This window comes from Dipodomys spectabilis, unplaced genomic scaffold, assembly GCF_019054845.1.
Source record: "Dipodomys spectabilis isolate Male_0828 unplaced genomic scaffold, ASM1905484v1 ptg000032l, whole genome shotgun sequence".
NCBI classification, from domain to species: Eukaryota; Metazoa; Chordata; class Mammalia; order Rodentia; family Heteromyidae; genus Dipodomys; species Dipodomys spectabilis.
Window position 1 is genome coordinate 33,796,744 of NW_024870709.1, and position 20,163 is coordinate 33,816,906.

At 37.8% G+C, this 20,163-nt stretch overlaps 1 protein-coding gene across 2 annotated transcripts in view; it reads right to left on the reverse strand.

Annotated features, from left to right (window-relative positions):
- Ccdc191 (coiled-coil domain containing 191) overlaps positions 1–20,163 on the reverse strand; it is a 70,110-nt gene that overhangs the window by 21,106 nt on the left and 28,841 nt on the right. For both annotated transcript variants that reach the window (XR_006147045.1, XM_042676711.1), the window contains exons 8-9: positions 13,358–13,548; positions 2,746–2,995 (exon numbers count right to left, since the gene is read on the reverse strand). Coding sequence is in view for 1 of the 2 variants with exons in the window: in XM_042676711.1 (XP_042532645.1) it covers positions 2,746–2,995; positions 13,358–13,548 (441 nt within the window). In the remaining variant the exon portion in view is untranslated. The remainder of the gene's footprint in view (positions 1–2,745; positions 2,996–13,357; positions 13,549–20,163) is intronic.

A 20,163-nucleotide genomic window follows, 5' to 3' on the forward strand; every position in this document is an offset into this window, starting at 1 on the left:
AGAAATGTCAGTGGACATTTATTCAGGGGAACACCCACTTATGAAATAGAGCATCAAGCAGGGCAGATGTTTTAGGCTCTTTTAAACTTTACCATAATGACATGTTATTAACCCAGCAAGACTATGTAAAAAGCCTTGAGTACAGCAACAAGGTTTCTCTTGGATCACGGTAACTTTCTAAAGTAAAAATAAGAGAATGAAAGAAAAGCTTAATGGCACAGATTGTACTCAATCGAAATGGAGTGAACAGCCTGGCCTAATTAGAGAAAATCACGTATGGGCTAACTGGTAATTTTCAAACATTTTATGGCATGTGTGTTTTTAGTATATGAATTCCTATAAGGCAAAATTAATAAGCATCTAACTAAAGCTATTAATTTTCATAGTTCACATTCTGAAAAAAAGATTCCATTTACTTAGGAACCTATGTAGCCTCTATTTTAATTTTTTTTACAATGTTATCTTTTCTTGATAAACTCTTTTTTGTTTTTGATTTGATATTTGGAAGCTTATTTTTTCCCCTTTAGTCTAAATATACACACAGTACTTTTTTCTGTTTTTCACAGTAAGAAATATTTTCTGCTGACTTTTTCACTTAAAAATAATAATAGTGGAACTTTATACAGAAAAGGTACCATTCTGTTATTTCTAAGATAAAAATCTATCCTAGGACTTAATGGGGTCAAAATTGTCTGGCTGACATAAAGGTACATAAAATGCCTAAGGGAAGAGACTGAGATGTCATTACCTAAGTCCCAATAGCATCCTTGTGATCTCCCTTTACTGAGAGACTAAGCTTAAATTAAAAGCAGTTCCCATGCTTGCAGTATGAGGGTAAAAAGCTAGGCTGGGACCCTCTAGTGTCCAATGCACATTTGAGTTAAGTACTTAACAGAGTGTATAAGGTTGTCTCCAACTTATCTTGTTTAGAAAGGCAAATTACTGTCTTTGTAAACAAGGAAAGAACATCAGGAAGGAAAAAGCTCACGGTATAATGTTATAAAAATTAACAACTATGCCCAATATCAAATGCCATAACCAAAAAAGGGACAAAAGGGAAATAAAAGGATTGCAGTATATATAATAATTAAAGCATTAATAGTCTTAAAATATAAAAAGCTCCTATGAATAAGAAAAGAACATGAATCCAAAAGGAAAATGTACAAAGGATGTGATTAGACAAGTTAGTATATTTCTATATCTTTCTATATGACATGTATCCATATGTTTAAACATCAAATATAAAAATGTTTAATTTCATTAGTAATAAAGGAAATGCAAATAATGAAGCAAGATTAAGAAGAAAATTGAACATGCATTCTATTTTTAAAAGCATCCTAAATAAAAGCATCATGGATACACACTTTAGCTACTCCTACTGAAATACTGTTGAAAAGAATAACAAAAAAGAAATACCTTAAATTCTAGCAGTAAGTGAGTTAAACCAATTCTTGCTTAGAGTTTATTATAAAATATCACTAGTCATTACAAAATGATGACACAGATGGTAGTCCATGAAGGTAGCACTCAGGTTCAACTGTAGAAATTTAAAAATTCAGGTGCCCCCATACCTAGAAATTCCTATTTTGTAGGCCTAATTCTGAGTTACATGTTCAGTGGAGAACTACTATGGCTAAAGTATAGTTTAATAACATGAAGATTCTCATATTTAATTTTTTTAATTAGAAAAATAATTACTTCCATATTAAGAAATAAAAAACAAGGGAGACACCATGGCTCACACCTGTAATTCTAGCTACTTTAGAGGCAGAGATTGGGGTGATCATGGCTAAGACCATTCCAGGCAAAAATAAGTAGAAGAGATCCTTTCTCAATGGAGAGCTAGACATGGTGCTGTTTTCCTAGTATCCTAGCTATGACAAGAGGTCTAAAAGAGGTGGATCACAAGATCACAGCCTATGTGTGTACATGTGCAGAAAGAAAGACCCTATCCTGGGAAAAAAAAAAAAAGTACAAAAAAAGGCTGGAGTTTTGGCTTAACAGTTAAGAGTACTTTCCTGGCAAGTTCAAGGCCCTGACTTCAACCCCCTAGTACCATAACATAGAGAAAGACTAGATTTGTTATACTTCCATGATATTAGTGGTTAACTCCAGATGATGAAATTATGGATTATTTTTCTTTCTCCTCTGTGATTTTCTTCTATCAAATTGCAACAGTTAGTACATATGACTTTTTTGACTAGGAAAATAAAAAAATCAAATTGCCATCATAAGTCATAAACTAATTTAGAAATATGTGGACATCAAACATGAAGACTTCATCAGCTACAAACAGTACTTTATGTGTTTTTGCATTTCATTAGAATACCTTATTTTAGGAAAGTACTCAAGCCCAGATACAATGCTATACACATATTGGTAGGGTAAAGGATAGCATTCTTTCATCGAACTTGGTAATAATTCTTACGAATATTCGTAATAAGGCTTTGTCTCCCAAGATATACTGCTCAAACTTTGCTGATACATGAATTATTAAAAGTTTTGGAAGTTTCCTATTTCTGAAAAAAAAAAACAGTGCTTTATGTATCTCTTTCTACAGTAGTCTTTTATTAGTAGTTTTAAATTCCCTCTTCATATCAAACTATTTCAGGTGGATATGTGATTATAAACAGAAGATTCAGTTGAAAAACAAACAAACACTGTCTTGAAAGCTAACCATTTGACCACAGCTGTCATATATCAGGTTAGAAAGTACAGGAAAACTAAAAAAGGAAAACAATATACCTCTCCACTTCCTACTTGCAAGCCCACCATGGCTGTTGCGTCTTCCTGTGGATGGATGTCCGGTAACCCATTGGTACTGAGTTTTCCTAGAGATGCTGCCTTCAGCAGCTCATCCATTTTTTTCCTAGTTTCCTCCTTTGCAAGAGCCAACTCCCTCTTCACCACCTGGGCACCATGCCAGTGCTGCCATTCTGCGAAGCAGTGTCGAAGAACCTGTTTCCGGTTATACTCAGTGGCCAGTTGTTGTTTTCTAAGCGACAAGATTCTTTCATTAAAATAAAGAAGCAATATTCCATTAAAATAAAGAAGCAATATAAATGAGCCACAAGACCAAGGAATATTTGAAATGCTCCATCCTTTTTTATTTTATTTTTTAATTTTTATTTTACTGTTAAGATGTTGTATAGAGGGGTTACAGTTACACGAGTAAGGCAATGATGATCCTCACCCCTTCCCTTCCTTGTTGTCCACTTCCCTCCCCCAGCTCCCACAGTCCTATCCCTCCTCCCCCCTCGCTGCCCAAAGTTTTACAGTTCATTTCCAATATACTGTCCAGTAGGTATCTCTGTTGCAATGGGTCATCCTGTGTCCTTGTTTCAGAGTTTTGTTTTTTCCCCTTCCTCTCCCCAGATTAGACATATGTATATACAAGATGCAGGATATCGAAATCCAGTACAGTGACAACAGGGGATATGCCATAGGGGAAAGAACATACAAATGAAACAACAACAACAACAAAAATAATAAAATCATCTGGTACACTTAAAACACTAACAATAAAGACAGACCTCTCGTGTCCATATCTTGGGGTTCATTTCACTTAGCATCAACTTAAATGGTCATTTGTACATGGATTTTGAGCCTTTCAGCTCATCCTATATGGATGCTAATTATTGAAAATAAGGGAAACCATGGGACCTAAATTTCTTTGGGACTGGGTAACTTCACTTAATATGATTTTTTTCAAGTCTTTCCAGAAATGCTCCATCTTAACTCCAGATTATCTTTTCTTTTTGTTCTGCTACTGGGACTTGAACTCAGGGCCTGGGCCCTATCCCTTAGCTTTCTTGCTACTTCAGCCACATCTCTACTTTTGGCTTTTTAAGGTTCTCATACACTATCCGTCCCCAGTGGCTTTAAACCATGATCCTAAGATCTAGCTTCCTTAGTAACTAGGATTGCAGGTGTGAGCCATCCATTCCTACTTCGCTTACCTTTTATACTCAACTAAATGGAATCACTTTAAACATTCTAGTGCAAACAGTCTCTTCACAGAAAACATCAGTATGTCCAGACATTACCTTTAAGAAGAGTGACTGCTCTGTTCTGTTCTATCATGTCACAAAGACATAGGAAATGTTTTTTTATTACTATAAAATAGTTTCTGGAGCTTTTGTAGGGAAAAAAAAGTAGTTATATGACTATTTAAAGACAAATGAACAGAGGAAAGAAATGTTCATATAGTATGTCTAAGAAATAAAAGTTTAGCCAGGCACTGGTGGCTCACGCCTGTCATCCTAGCTACTCAGGAGGCTAAGATCTGAGGACTGGGGTTTAAAGCCAGCCCCGGCAGGAAAGTCTGTGAGACTCTTATCTCCAATACACCACTGGAAAACTGGAAGTGGCCCTGTATTCAAAACCCCAAGACCGCTCCAAAGAAAAAAAATCCCGAGGGTAGATCTTGTGGAAAAGAAAAACACCCAAAACCTTTTTCTGCTTGTCCCAGACATATACTAGCTATTGCAAATAAGAGAAACCATGGGACCTATGTTTTTCTGGGCCTGGTTTACTTCACTTAATATAATTTTTTCCAAGTCTTTCCATTTCCTATTCATATATATATATTATATCACATTTTCTTGATCCATTCATCTACTGAGGGGCATCTGGGTTGGTTCCATATCTTAGCTATGGTAAAAAAAATGCTGCAATAAACATAGTTGTGCTGGTAGCTTGTACATATGACCAGATTATAAGATGATGTTAAGCAAAATGAACCCCAAGATAGGAACACAAGTGGTTTTTTCTTTCTTGCTATTGTTTCTAACGTATTTATAAGTTACCATGTGATTTTTTTGTTGCTTTGTGTGTTCCTCCCCCATGGCATAACCCCTGTTTTCACTGTATTTGATGTTGGTTTAATTTGGGGAGGGGAAGGGAAAAAACAAAATATTTAGATAGGGATACAGGTTGACCCATTGTAATAAAGAGATGTACAAGACACTGTTGAACAACGAACTTTACAATTTAGGCGGGGGGGGGGGGGGCGGGAGGGTGGGTAGTGGGTGGGGGGAGTATAGTTGTGGAAGTGGGAGGGAAGGGATGGTAGGGGAAAAACAAAGGAGGAGGCAACAATGCTTGCCCTGCTCATGTAACTGTAACCCCTTTGTACAGTATTTTCACAATAAAAAACTTATAAAAAAAAAAAAAAAGACTTGTTCAAGGGAAGAATCACTAAATAGGCATCATATACCAAACCTGAATAAATGAACTGAATAAATGTCTGAAGAGACCTTGCTCTCATGGAATGCAATCATCATCTACTTTTTTTTTTTTTTAACTACTGCAAAATTCACAAACATGAGGAGATTGAACTGAGTGGGCTGGGAAGTGGTATTGCTGCATTCCCAGCATGAATCTTCATCAGATGACTTGTGGCAGCCAGTTGAGAATTCAAGCATAGAGATCTACCTACCTGTGGATGGTTATTAGCCCCTCCAGCTTGAAATGTATTATGTGGTACCGGTGATCAGTGTGGGGTTTTAAATCTACTGTGGATTAGTTGCCCTTGTGACTGTGTCTTGTGAAGGAGACTGGCACATTTTCTCTGTAACACTATTTGAATATCCATTTCTGTTAAACATATAATGCCTCATTCTCCTCAGGGCATCATTGAGGTCAGGTTGAGAAAATCTTGACATTCTTGGATCAGTGAGTCAGAAGTATTAAGGTCTTAATGCTTACATAATTGTTTTGACTGCCATTCACATTTCAAAGTTACACTGTGACTTTGATGTGAGTTAATGTGGGATGAAACAAGAAATACATATAGCTGAAATAAGTTTTACAAGTTTTTACCCTTAATATCAGAGATGTATGCTGATATCTCCATTCCAATCTAGTCTGAATTCCTTGAGAAATAGCCACCAAATAAATAGTACCCTCCAAAATAAATACCGAAATTTCAGCCCTACTGTAATATTAGTAAGTAAAAGGTAAGTAGGGAGCTGAAACTGAAGCTGTGTGCTCTAGCTTGCCTAGTATGTAAAAAAAAAGTAATTAGGTCAAGAGGGCTCTCCTTTCATGAATAGATAGATTAATGCTGTTATCTTGGGAGTGATTCCCAATAAAAATGGTAAGTTTGCCCTGATTTCCCAGTTCTGTCTGTGTATGCTTGTTGCCCATTTGTCAACATTATGGCATAGCACAGTGGCCCTCGGCACATGCAGGTACTGTGTTCTTAGACTTTCCAGCCTTCAGAACCATGAACCAAATCAACTTCTATTGTTTATAAATTAGCCAGTCACAGAATTATGGGACAGGAGAAAACAGGTTAAGGCATCTGCTATTCAAATATTTCATTATATTTAATTGATCTTAATGCATTGAACTCAATAAATACTTTGTGATTGATAGTCTTCATAATAAAAGTTTTTGTAATAAAATAAATGCTCATATATTTTAATTTAGTGAGAATAAATTAAGTATCTGAGACATCTTGAAATAAAAATTCTAGAAGGAATAAAAATAAATTAGGTAGCAGGATAGGAAAGACCAAATTTTAAAAGTTCTGTTTAGAAATAAAGAAATGAAAAAAACTATGATACTTTTCTCAAGTAAGTAAATTTGTAAATTAGTGTGCTGCTCTGTTTGATTAGCATGAAATTCCATTTTCATCTATCAGCTCAAGAAGGAGCAGTACCAAATTTACCTGATGTGTTTTAATGTCATGTTTTTATAGCATGAACAGCCAAAAGCAGCACTGGAGTTCTGAGTTACAGAGAGATTATTTGGACTCTATAAAACGCCAAAAAGAAAAACATTTCTATACCTACAACAAGAGTGAAAGTTGGAAGAAATGAATAAAGCAGGCATGTTCACTACAGTGCTTAGAACCTTCTACGAAACAGTTTATACAGGAGGTTTGGAAATGTAGGGAATATATCCTTATTTGTGGGCTGAGGTGGAAGGGTAGGAGAAAGAAGCTGAGGATCCAGAAATAAAGCTGGCCCCGTCCTGCGCTGTTGGGATTTGCTTTAGCAGTGACAGTCTCTTATATATGCCTCCTTCTTACTTTTAAAAAGATGACACAAAACATAAATATTTGTGAAGAGGGCAATCTAATCTAAATGTACTAAAACACAATTCACTTGGATAAATTTGCCTAAAGAAGGAGCTTCAGACCCAGTTACTATAACATTAAGAGCAGAATTTCCTTATGGAAAACATCCTATCCCAATATGTTGACAAGCAAAGATCAGAACAGCAAAAGTATATAAATGGATCATCACAATTATATAACTGCATGTACAAAAAGACTGTCTCTGCAGACTTAAAAGGTTTCCATAGGAATGTAAGCATGAATTCTGCTGTCCAGGATCAATACTTCAAATGACACTTTAATGAGAGATGCACAGTCTAGATCTGAGAAGTTGGAATATGAACCAGGTCTGGGACACTAGATGAGTGGCTGAATGTTTCTGAGCTGCAGATTCATCCTCAAAAATGGTGATGAGAGCCTAGCACTGGTGGCTCATGCCTGTAATTCTAGCTACTCAGAAGACTGAGATCTGAGGATTGCAGTTCAAAGCCAGCCCAGGAGGAAAAATCCCTGTGAAACTCTTATCTCCAATTAGCTACTCAAAAGCTGGAAGTGGTGCTGTGGTGCAAAGTGGTAGAGTGCTAGCCTTGAGCAAAAGAGCCCAGGGACAGCGCCCAGGCCCTGATTTCAAGCCCCACTACCAAAAAAACAAACAACAAAATAAATAAATAAAGCAAAAACAAAACAAAACAAAAAAGGCGATGAGAAACCTAGCCTACAAAATTTTTTTGAATCTAATTTAAAAAATCTGAAATACAGAACAAAATTCAAATAGAAAGTAATAATTCTATCTCACAACATGACTACTAGATACCTAAAACATGTCTTGAATTTTTTAAAAAAGGGAACGGGAAATGATAAATAACCACATAACCAGTGATCTGACTGAGCACGGAGATCTGATGTAAAACATAAAATCTGCAGTGACAGGAACAGCTGCATGTGGGGTGAGCAGGTTTGGCAGGCATAGGAATGAGTAAGCTAATGCATTCAATAGTGCACTAGGTAGTCTCCTGGGAAAAGAGGGAGACAGTTCTGTCTTAAAGAATTTTTAAAGTGAGCTAGGGGAGGCCAGTCTGATCTCCTGCCTCTCTGATAAATCTGTCAGGCTACAGATGCCATGTGGCTCCTGGCCACTCACCTGGGTATCCAGGTAAACACAGAGGGAAAGACAATTGAACATGATGAACAGAGGCACTCCAGAAATGATTGCCTCATAGAAAGCTAAAATCAGGAGTGCTAGAAATGAAGACTACCTGACAACTGAGGATTATAGGACTAGAGAGTGAGAGGCTTGAGAGAAAAAAACAAAAGCATGTTCCAGGCAAGAAAGGTCAAGATTTTCATTCAGGAGAGGAGGTGCTTCCTAGGAAAGAACTGGAAAATGAGGGAAGCAGGGTTCAAGAAAGTTTGAAAGAATATGTTGAAAACAAACCCTGCTTCTTCCCAGGTTTGTCTAGGGCAGGTATAAATTCAAAGAGAAAGAATGACAGAAAGAAGGAATGGAAGATCTAGAACCAGGGCCTGGAGGTATGGCTCAAATGCCAGAGTACCTGCCTGCCAAGCACACAAAGCCCTGAAGCTCAAACCCTAGTAGGAAAAGAAAGATCTAAAGTCAACTTGCAAAACTGAACATGTCAAAGAAACTTGATAATGTTAACACTGTGATATTACCATGTCAAAAGGTGCAGTGCTAGAATTTTGTTGCATATCTAAGTAAATAAATACTCAGGGTTTAGAAATCTTCACTAATGTTGAAACTGCATTATGATTCAGTGTGTTGGTAAATGCCTGTAGTCCCAGCTACTCAAGAGGTAGATTCAACTTGATGTGAGATCCTATCTAAAAAATAAACTGAAAGTAAAAGATCTGGGGATGTGGTTCAAATGGTAGAAGACTTGCTTAAGAAGAATAAGGTTCTAAGGAGTTCAATCCTAACCACCCCTCCAAAAGAAAAGAAAAGATATTATATTGTTATTATATTGAAATTTTATAACAGCCCCATTAGTTATAAAAACTACTTTTAGAGAAGAGATGAGTAAAAATAGAATGACCACAATTCCTACTAGGGAAAGCAAGATACACTTTTTAAAGAAAAAAATGGATGAACTCTTAGAGTAGAGATGAGCCCATAAGCAAGCTCAATGAAAAAAAGATGGTATTAAATTATGAATAATAATAAGAGATATATTTGTTGCATTTTCAGAGGAAGCATGGAAGAATAGAAAAACAAATCCCTCTAAAGTGGGCACGAGGAAGGATTAGAGAGAGTGCACCTTAGAGGAAAAAAAAAAATCAAGAAAGTATAGTGCTGAAGGATGAAGATTTGGTTGACATATGCATAGCAGACATAATAAGTTCTTCCTTCTTTTAAATATTTTTATTGTATTATTTTATTCTTTTTTTGGGGGGGGGGGGAGAGGGTCCGGTCGTGGGGCCTGAACTCTGGGCCTGGGTGCTGTCCCTCAGTTCTTCAGCTCAAGGCTAGCGCTCTATCACTTGAGCCACAGCGCCACTTCCGGCTTTTTTCTTTTTTGCTTATGTGGTGCTGAGGAATCGAACCCAGGGCCTCAGGCATGCAAGGCAAGCGCTCTACCACTGAGCCACCTTCCCAGCTATTGTGTTATTTTATGACAGTAAGAATATTAACATTAGAACTACCCTGTTAAGAGTTTTTAAGCAGACATTAGACTTTTCTCTATGGGCATAATGTTAAATGATTTCAACAACATGGACAATGGGCCATGGAATCACCACATGTTTTGTCACGCTGGTAAAAGCTACATTTCTACAACTCATAATTTGTTATAATCCCTGTTCACGCTAGGTAGAATGCTTGAAAACTGTCAAGTTAAATAACAAGAAAAATAGTAACTGGGCTCATCAGTCATTCTCTGGCTCATTCATTAATCAACAGACATACATTTGGTACCTATGGAGGAACTGAAATTCACCCAGATCAGAACAGTAAAGAAGGCCCTGCCTTGCTGATACTCAATCCTATGACATTTCTTGGTTTTTGCTTGTGGTAGTCTGAACTTTTGCCTCCACGTTTAATATTCCAAATGTCTGTGAACAAAATCATCCAAATTAATTTCCCAAAACAATTGATAGCATCAGGTGTAATGTGCAGAGAGCTAAAGATGTGGAGAAAAGTAGCACAAATGAAAGTCTATGTGGAGTAGCTCCTTTATGTCATAGTTCCTCAGATGAGGAACTATGTTGCAGTTCGTATTTTTCATCCATTACAATATAGTTAAAAAATATGAGTGTCTTGGGTACCACAACCTAGATGCTATTTGTTTATCAGAGGAACAGTGTGGTAAAGGAAAAAGCATCAGACTCAGAATCAAAAAGACAACGCTCTAGTTGGTTTGGATTAGGTGCTCAAACTTTATGATTAGCAGTCACTTATTCCCTCTGGGCTTTCCTTTGACCAGTTGTAAAATCAAGAGCTAGATCAGGTGATCCTTGATATGTCTTGCCTTATAATATTTTTTGTCCTATAGCTTTGTAGCAAAAGTTACTGTCAGCTAAGTATTTCCTAACTATGGCAGTTAAACATCTTAGGACCCATTCTGAACATTTAAAAACAGACACCTGGCAATAATTCACAGATACTAGATGGAAAGTTCTGAGATCTTAAAAAAATTGGCATATCATGTTATGGTGAAGTCCCCATTCAGTATTTAGTCTCCAGATTTTTCTTCTACAAGCTTCTTCAAGCATGTAAATCTCACAGGCCACTTTTAATTTTAACATGTCAAATTCTACTTACTTTGTGCCCTTTCCCACAATGCTCTCACCTTACAACATCTCCATTTTACCTTCTACATCCAATCAACCTTCCCCATCATTCATTCTCAGTAAACTACCATCCCAGTTTTTTGTTTTGCTTAAAACTAGGTTCTGAGACATTGAAAAAATTAAATTGACTAGATCATATTTGTGCTTAAAAAACTTCAAGTATTCACTTATCACCAAAGAATATCTAGACTACTTATCCTGACATTTAAAACCTTTCAGAAGTTGATAACCACATGCTTGATGTTCTCTAGGCAATTCACATGGCTAACTTTATGCCATTACTGCAGTCTCCCCATCTCTACTTGGAGATGATCAAGACCCATCTTTCTATGATCAAGACCCATTTTTTGTCCCTCCTTTCTTCCCTTCCTTCTCTTCTTCCTTCCTTCTTCCCTCCTTTCCTTCCTTCTTCCCTACCTTCTCTCTCTTTCCTTCCCTTTGCTTCTTCCTTTCTTTTCTTTTTAGGTGGTATTGAGGTTTGAATTAAGGCCCTACCTCCCACTTGTTAGACAGGTACTCTACCACTTGAGCTATGTATCCAGCCGATATCCATCTTTAAAAAAAAACACACACAGGGCTGGGAAGGTGGCTCAGTGGTAGAGTGCTTGCCTTACATGCATGAGGCCCTGGGTTCAATTCCTTAGCACCACATAAGCAGAAAAACCTGGAAGTGGCGCTGTGGCTCAAGTGGTAGAGTGCTGGCTTTGAGCTGAAGAGTTCAGGGACAGCGTCTAGGCCCAGAGTTCAAGCCCCATGACCGACAGAAAAACAAAACAAAACAAAAAACCAAACCACACACACACACACACACTCCCAATTTATCTGCTTTTCATTCACTTTTTTTTTTTGGTCATGGGGCTTGAACTCTGGGCCTGGGCACTGTCCCTGAGCAATTCAGTTCAAGGCTAGCGCTCTACCACTTGAGCCACAGTATCACTTTCTGAGTGGTTTATTGGAGATAAGAGTCTCACAGTCTTTCCTGCCCGGGTTGGCTTTGAACCGCAATCCTCAGAGCCTCCTGATTAGCTAGGATTACAGGTATGAGCCACCAGCACCCGGCATGATTCACTTATTTTTATGTAAATTAATTATTTTTTAAGATATATTCATGAAGAAGTCTTTTCACACTCAAAGAGACTCTACAGCCACACTTAATTCTGTCATTTTCTCAGCAACAAAAGGGAAGATATTCCTTAGTTTATAACACTGCTCAATACCTGTACTGTTACTAGATCTTGCTTTCTGCAAACAACTGTGAGTTCTGTGAGGACTAGGGGCCATGTGCCCTCCTATGAAACTTTTCCAGTGCCTGATGCTGTCAGAGGGCTGCAAACTGCTAAGGGATACCAGGCTCTTCCACATACCATTCATTCAATGTTTCATTTGGAATAAACGGCAGAATTGCCAGTAGAGAAATAGTTACACATCAAAGCAGGAATTCCATTCTCACTCCACCAAAAAAGAAACAGTTCTTTCTATATCAGAAATTGATTCTGGAATTCAAAAGTTGATGGCCCAGGGCTAGGGGGTGGGGGGGGTGGGGAGGTATAACCTAGTGATAAAACAGGTGCTTAGCACATATGAGGCCCTGAACTAAATCCCCAACACCACCAAAAATAAACAAACAAGCAACAAAAATGAAAGAAAAATACAAAAATAAACTTGGAAATGAGAAGAAAAAAAGTATTTAATTTTAAGATGATGAAACGCAGTTTCATTTGAAGACAAATTCTGTCTTAGGCTTGACACAGTACAAACAGAAGAGGGAATTGATAGAAAAGTGTCATAAACTTCTTTTTTTTTTGGCGGTTGTGGGGCTTGAACTCTGGGCCTGGGCGCTGTCCCTCAGCTCTTCAGCTCAAGGCGAGCGCTCTACCACTTGAGCTACAGTGCCACTTCCGGTTTTCTGGTGGTTTATTGGAGATAGGAGTCTCACGGTCTCTCCTGCCCGGGCTGGCTTTGAACCTCGATCCTCAGATCTCAGCCTCCTGAGTAGCTAGGATTACAGGCGTGAGCCACCAGCGCCCGGCTAAACTTCTAAATAAGGTGTGGAACTGAAGACGGGAATGGGAGGAATCACTCCTGGCAGGTTGGCCCTTCCGGATGGACGTTCCCTTTGTTCCTTCATTAACGTTCTATGTAAAGACAATGATTTCTATCAATGAGAATTACTGACATCTAAAGCAAACACACTTGTGAATTGATAGATGGTTCACGGGGTAATGATGACACACTAAAGAAGCCTACTGTTTGTTTCCTCTAAAGAAAGAAAATCAGGTGTTTTAGTATAGTTCAACCAAATGTTGGTTTGCTTATAATTTTCAATGATCATTTTCATATAAATTTTCTAGTTGAGATGTAACATAGAATACCTGTAATTACCATATCTTATAGTGGGTAAGATGAGTTTATTTCTGGGCCTGTCTGGAGGAAGATGCCTTAGATAAACACTCTAGAAGAATTTTATGGTATAAGTAACAGTACCTGTTTTCTTCCCTAAGATGGTTTTCCAAGGCTTGTGTCTCCCGATCCAACTTTCGGGACCTCGTATGGTCTCTCCAGGCTCGCAGCACCCTCAGTTGAAGCCTCCAGTCAGATAGGGTCCCCGCTTTCCCCAGCTGAATCCTATGATCAAGAATCAGCTTGTGCCAGGCAGAGAAATATCGTTTTTGACACTGTAATGGAAACATTTGGAAAAATCACTACTAATCACAGCCCATGTTTCTAATGTCTAATATCAAGAGTCTTCTTTTCTGATTCCCCCTTTACACTTGATATGACAAGTCTGGAAAGTGTGGTCTCTCTGGGAGAGAACAAAGCACAATTCCTTTACGCTGATGGTGATAAGTCAAGTCATTCAAGTGAGGCATTCTCAGACTCACAACTTAAAATCCATAATTCTGATTTGGAGGTATGAGTCCTACCGGAAGGTGTGAGATATGAATTAAGGGGCTTGAGAAACTTCAAAGACCTGCATCCACCATGACCTATCCTACCAGGTTGTCTTGGAGCTTGAAATAGCAACCATTTAATTAATTCCTGTTACTCATACTACTGATGTCCTGTAAGAGTGATCCCTGGAGATCCCAGGAGGATAGAACAGGGAGTTCTTAAGTCAGAGAAGGCAGCCTAAAAGAACAATTAGAGTATGTCAGCAGGTTTAGACACAAGATGCTCAGGTGGCCTGTAATTATCTAACACATGCAGATGCAAATTAAGCAACATCTATACCATGAGGGAATCCCTAGAGTAGTATCTAGACCAAGAAAAATCAATGCAACCTAGTCCTTGTTTACATCTTCTGTCTCTACAGAACATTGCTTTCTTCTACTAACTTACTTTTAGCTCTTGGCCTTGACGCCAACCACATTATTTCATACTTTCCTGTCTTTATTGTCATTTCTCTTTCTTTTCTGAATACTTCAAGAGTCATCTCTCTCAAAAAGAATTCCTATCACCAACCTTCTTCCCAAATGTAAGTGTCTACTCAAGTGTATTCTCAGAGCAGCGCATGCTTTCTTTAGTCAAAAAAGCATTCTTCACATTATGTTATAATCACAGGCTTCCTCATTTCCACAAGACTGCAGAATGGCAAATCCAAGAATCATTCTGAGTGTGAGGAGACTAAAATAGAGAATAACCTCACAAGAAGTGACTTCAAAGACTTTGGCAGGCTCAGCCCTATTTGTGGCTTCCTTCATTGTAAACACATTTGTCATTATTTCAACACTTAGTAAACATCCATCCCTGTGCTTGAGTTTAGAACCTCTGAGTAATATTTTTAAGATATAATCTCTACTTTTTAGAGAATAAAGAAATAAAATGATCATTAAGATAAAGAAGTACATACTAGAATTCTTAGAAATATACTGTTTGGCCAGAATTATTACTTTCATGTTTAGAGAAACTACACTGTTATAATTCTCATCGGGAAAAACCAGGGTAAAGTTTTTTTGTTTTTTTTTTTAATTCTTGTTCCTTGTCTGTTATTTCTGAGGAAGGCACATTTTGCAGACCTTTACCTTAAGATTCCCTGGAAGAAGAGAAAGGGAAGGGAAAAAAAGAGGAGGAGGGAGGAAGAAAGGGAAGGATGAAGGATATGCTGAATAGAGGATATGACTTCAGTCACACAAAAAAACACACAGCTGCTGGGTGTCAGTGGCTCACGCCTGTAATCCTAGCTACTCAGGAGGCTGAGATCTAAGGATCGAGGTTCAAAGCCAGCCCGGGCAGGAAAGACCGTGAAACTCCTAACTCCAGTAAACCACTAGAAAACCAGAAGTGGCGCTGTAGCTCAAGTGGTAGAGTGCTCGCCTTGAGCTGAAGAGCTGAGGGACAGCGCCCAGGCCGAGTTCAAGCCCCATGACTGACAAAACAAACAAACAAACAAAAAACACAACTGTCAGAGTAAAGGAACATAACTTTTATATTATTATTTATCTATTTTACATTGCATTTTAAAAATTATATAAACGTGTATGAGAAGAAAATTCCCTAAGTCTATTTACCAGATACATTAACAAAGACTTCTTGATTTGGTGAAATAGTCTATACATAGCTATCTTTAATTTTCACTCCTAGGTTATTCTAATGATGAAATTGTACTAATTGAACTCGACAATAATACAGTAATATCCTTGGATTTCCAAAATCTGTAAAATTTAAAGCAACTTCTATGTGCTGTTTAATTTCTTTTCTTCTCTTTGTCTTTTCTTTTCTTTTCCCTTTCCTGCTCCCTCTCCCCAGTACTGAGTTATGAACTTAGAGATTTGAGCTTGCAAGGCAGGGCACCCTGCTTACTGCCAAAGCCACATCTCCAGCTCTGTTTTACTCTGGTTGTTTTTGAGATAGGTTCTCAATTTCCCCCATTGCATTAGCCTGGACTTACACCTGTCCCTATCTCAGAAACAGAAAAAAAAATAAAAAAATAAAAAGGCTAAGGGCATTGGTCAATTGGTAGAATAATGTGTAAGATCCAGAGTTAAATCGCTGGTACCATTAAGGAAGGAAAGGAGGAAGGAAGGAAGGAAGGAAGGAAGGAAGGAAGGAAGGAAGGAAGGAAGGAAGGAAGGAAGGAAGGAAGGAAGGAAGGAAGGAAGGAAGGAAGGAAGGAAGGAAAGGAGAGAGGGAGGGATGGAGAGAGAGAGGGAGGGAGGGAGGGAGGGAAAAAGGGAGGGAGGGAGGGAGGAAGAAAAGAGAGGAGGGTGAGAGGAAAAGAAAATAAAACAAAACAAACGAGGTTTTGAGACCAAAATCAGATTTTGGATTTAAAGATATATAATTTAGTTTTGCTACACAGACGTTAACCTCAGAAAAGTGAGATTCATGGAGCAACTGCCTTCTTGAGATTGATTGGCTACTGAATTTTCTCTGCTGCTCAAAAAGGTAGTCTCATTAAAATTTAAATAAAAATATAAAGTATGATTCAAGGAGAGCTGCATAGTTATTCTTGATTTATAACAAACACTGTTCTCATGAATCCCTGATAAATGTGAATGGAAGTAAATGCTTTGGAAAGGAATATTCTTTGAGTCCTAGTTCTGTTTTTATTTAGAACAGATGACAAGATCTATTTATTCTTTATCTTCTCCCCTCCCCCAGCTACCTGATGTTCCTAGGCCTGTTTCTTCTGATCACTGCCTCATTCTAGAACTAGAATAATGCTTTACTCATTCCTCTCTGAAACAAAAGTTTACAAACATAACTGGGGGCTTATGCACTTATGAAATGTTGAATTGAAACCCCATTATACAACCACTTAAAATGATTTTTTTTAAGGAAAGAAAGCATATAACTAGAAGGGAAGAGTAATGCCCCATGTTTAAGCTGGGAGAACTTAAAAAGTTTTTAACTAGCCAGGTATCTGACCTCTTTCCATTTCTTTCCCACTTCGTCTGTTTCTGTATCAGGTTTTTACCCCTCACACATTTTCAAATTCAGTCACATATTCTTTTGCTAACTTCTACTGTCTTTATCATAGTTATAGTGATAATTAGAGCTTGATACAGGTAAATGAAGTAGAAGGAATCATTGTGGAGGGGAACTGCTCCTAAGTATATAACTACAATAAAAAATACTACTATGTAAAATTTAAAAGTTTTAAAGTGAATGCTTTCCTCCCCACAAAAATCTTCCAAAAGACATCATTTTGCTTTTAAGGATTCCAGGCAAGAGAAGAAATGACAGCTCACCCTGCTAAATTTATTACCTGCACTGGAGTTGCCCTGGTTCTGTTGGCAAGAAAAGCTCTTCCCTGAAGTGTAATCACATTGCTGTCACTGCAAATGATTGACGTTAGGTGGAACAGCAATTTGCTATCTAATCTTCATTGTAATTCTAACCCTGTCACTAGAGATGCTTGTTCTGATTAATGAAGTGGGTAACTCATCAAGATTCCTCAGCGATTTCCTTTTTGTCAGAAAGCTCAGTGATAATTGCATCAAAATTCTCTGTCATGGAAAAATAAACAATGGATTGTAAAGAGGACAAAAGTGTCAACAAGTTTACGATTTATTTTTTGCTGAATGGAACTAACTGTGGTGTAACCAGTGGTCCAGGGGAGGTGGCCAAGGTTCAAATGTCAGGAAGAAAAAACTATACTCCCCATATGTACGCCCCTCACCCCCCCCTCCACACACACACAAGTAAACTCCTATTGCTCCTGTTTCAAAAAGGACAGATAACTAACTCATTGTTAGGAAAGGAAGCAGTCTACAATCTCATTTTTTTTTTCCTTTTGGAGACTATTATAGCTAGAGAAAATACTTCACAGATGTTACAAAGAGCCTGGTGCCTGGGAAGAGAATGATCTTTACCACAGTGATCAGTCCCCAGTGGGAACAATCAATCCTGAATTTTGCAATGGAAAGAAACTATCCTATGATCCATCCTCCACCTGTTATTTTACTAGTATGCCTTCCCTGACAAAGAGGGAGAAGAAATCATGGCACCTCTCCACCCCCAATCAAATATACTCCCTAACTGATTACACTAGACCCAGATGTGCTGTTAGATCCCGTGGATAAACCTAGATAGAAGCTGAAAATGTAATAACCACTACTAGATGAAACTTCTGTATTTAAAATTTTCCTCCTTCAAAACTTATCAGCATTTTGCCAGTCCTATTCTTCCTCCCAGCACTGTTTTTTCCTTTCTGTTGTATTTTAAAATGAGTTCCAGACACTGTATCATTTTACCCATAAATGTGTCCATATGTACCAGCAACATACTATGTTTTGTAAATTCTACTTAATTCTGCTAAAAAGTTTCAAACAACAATGCTGTTGTATTTATTTAATAGCTGTTTTCCTTTACTCTAAGAGTAACAGATTTTCAGGAAGGAACTGCTTAGTCTTGCTGTATGTAAAATCTTACTCAGCTGAAGTCTGTGCTTCTTCTTTTAAAGAAGAATGGCCTTAATACAGCTTATCACTTGATTACTGTTAGAATAGAGTACCGTATGAAACACATTCTGGACCAATTGAGAGGAGGCCATCATGTTCTTTAGAGAACACAGGCCTACTCTACTGCTCCCTTTGCTTTACTTTCCCTTTGACAGTTTTGTAACTCTCCACCAATTCCTACTTGCTGCCCATGATTTTTCACCCTCCACTCATACACTGACACACAGATTACCAAGAACACAGTTTATCTCAGAATATTTATCTTGAGTCACCTATCTAGCATTAGGGGAAAAGATATTTTACTTGTAAAAATTAAAAGAATGGATTTCATTTATGCCAAAGGCTCTTTTCTTAACTCTCTAAAGCAAAATGTAATTGGTACCTTTTTTTTTGTCAATTGTGGGGCTTGAACTTGGAGCCTGGGCACTGTCCCTGAGCTCTTTGTGCCCAAGGCTAGCACTCTACCACTCTGAGCAACAGCCGCACTTCCAGTTTTTGAGTGGTTAAGTGGCAACTAAAAAGTCTCATGGGCAATAGGAAGTGTACTCATTACCTTACTCATATTGCTATAACCCCTCTGTACAGTATCTTTACAATAAATTTTTTTTTTAAAGTCTCATGGGGATTTTTCTCTCCCGTGGCTTTGAACCATGATTCTCAGATCTCAGCCTCCTAAGTGAGCAACTGGCACCCAGCTATCAGTACCTATTTTTAAGATTGAAAAAAAAAATCACACATTTGGTCAGTGGTAGACTGTTTACTGAATATGCACATGGTCTTAGGTTCAATCTAAGCACTATTTAAATATATATATTAAAGAATAGGAGCCCCTGGAATCAGAAAAGCCTTATAACACGCTGAAAAGAAAAACTTTATCTGAGATTCTGGTAAATTGGTTTCTACTGCTCCTCTGTGAGGATGCTTACAGGGTAATGGAGGGAAGAGCAATAAAATAAACAAACAACCTCCTTGTCAATATGGACACATTGCCCAGATGCAGAGTTCAAGTGGTCAAGTACTTGCTTAGCAAATGAAGGCTCTGGGCTCAATTCTCAGTACTACATTTTTCATAAAAGGCAAATTTTAGTTGGAAAATTTCAGCAGGGTTGGCTATGTGAAAGTAATCTATAACAATGCTTCAAACTTCCTCAAATATATACTACACATTGCCTGTGGCAATAGATCTAGAGGGCAGAGTTCCTATATTCATTATTATGTCCCCTGGCATTTCTTTCTCTGCAGTTTATTTGCATAAAGTCTTATTTGAAGGTTTTTCCTTCATTTTCTTCTCAAATATAAGTAAGACACGGCTGAGAAGATGGTTGCTATGTGTCAGTTCAGAAATGGTTTTGCTCCAGTGTTGTGTAGGCAGATCTGATAACACTAAGTCCTTGGAAAAGAACTATGATATATAAATGAGATACTTAACTATAGTTTCCATCATCCTGTCAGAAAAATTGCACACATCATCATGTTTCGTTGGTTTAGTTTGGGGTGGATTTTTGGAAGATATTATGCCATAAGTGTAATATTAGTGATGATTCCTATGGGCCTTTATTATCTTATGCTCCAACAGGGAAACCTAACCAAATATCAGATTAAAATTTCCCCAGAGAATTAAGATTTAGGTTAGTGTCATCCCATCGTTCACTGTTCTCTCTGACTTTCACAAGCAGAAAAGATCATAGGGTTTTTAATCATATTTTTAAAAAAGTGTTGCAGAAGAGAGTGAGAATTAAGAAGGCCACTTTCCAAACAGCGTAAGAATTTCATAGTTAATCCCTTGTTGTTTCTGCTAATTAGCAATGACACATGGATGGCTGAATCTTCCCAAGAGATTTCATGGCAAGATCAAAGAGAAAATAGGATAGGCTGGAAGTGGAAAGT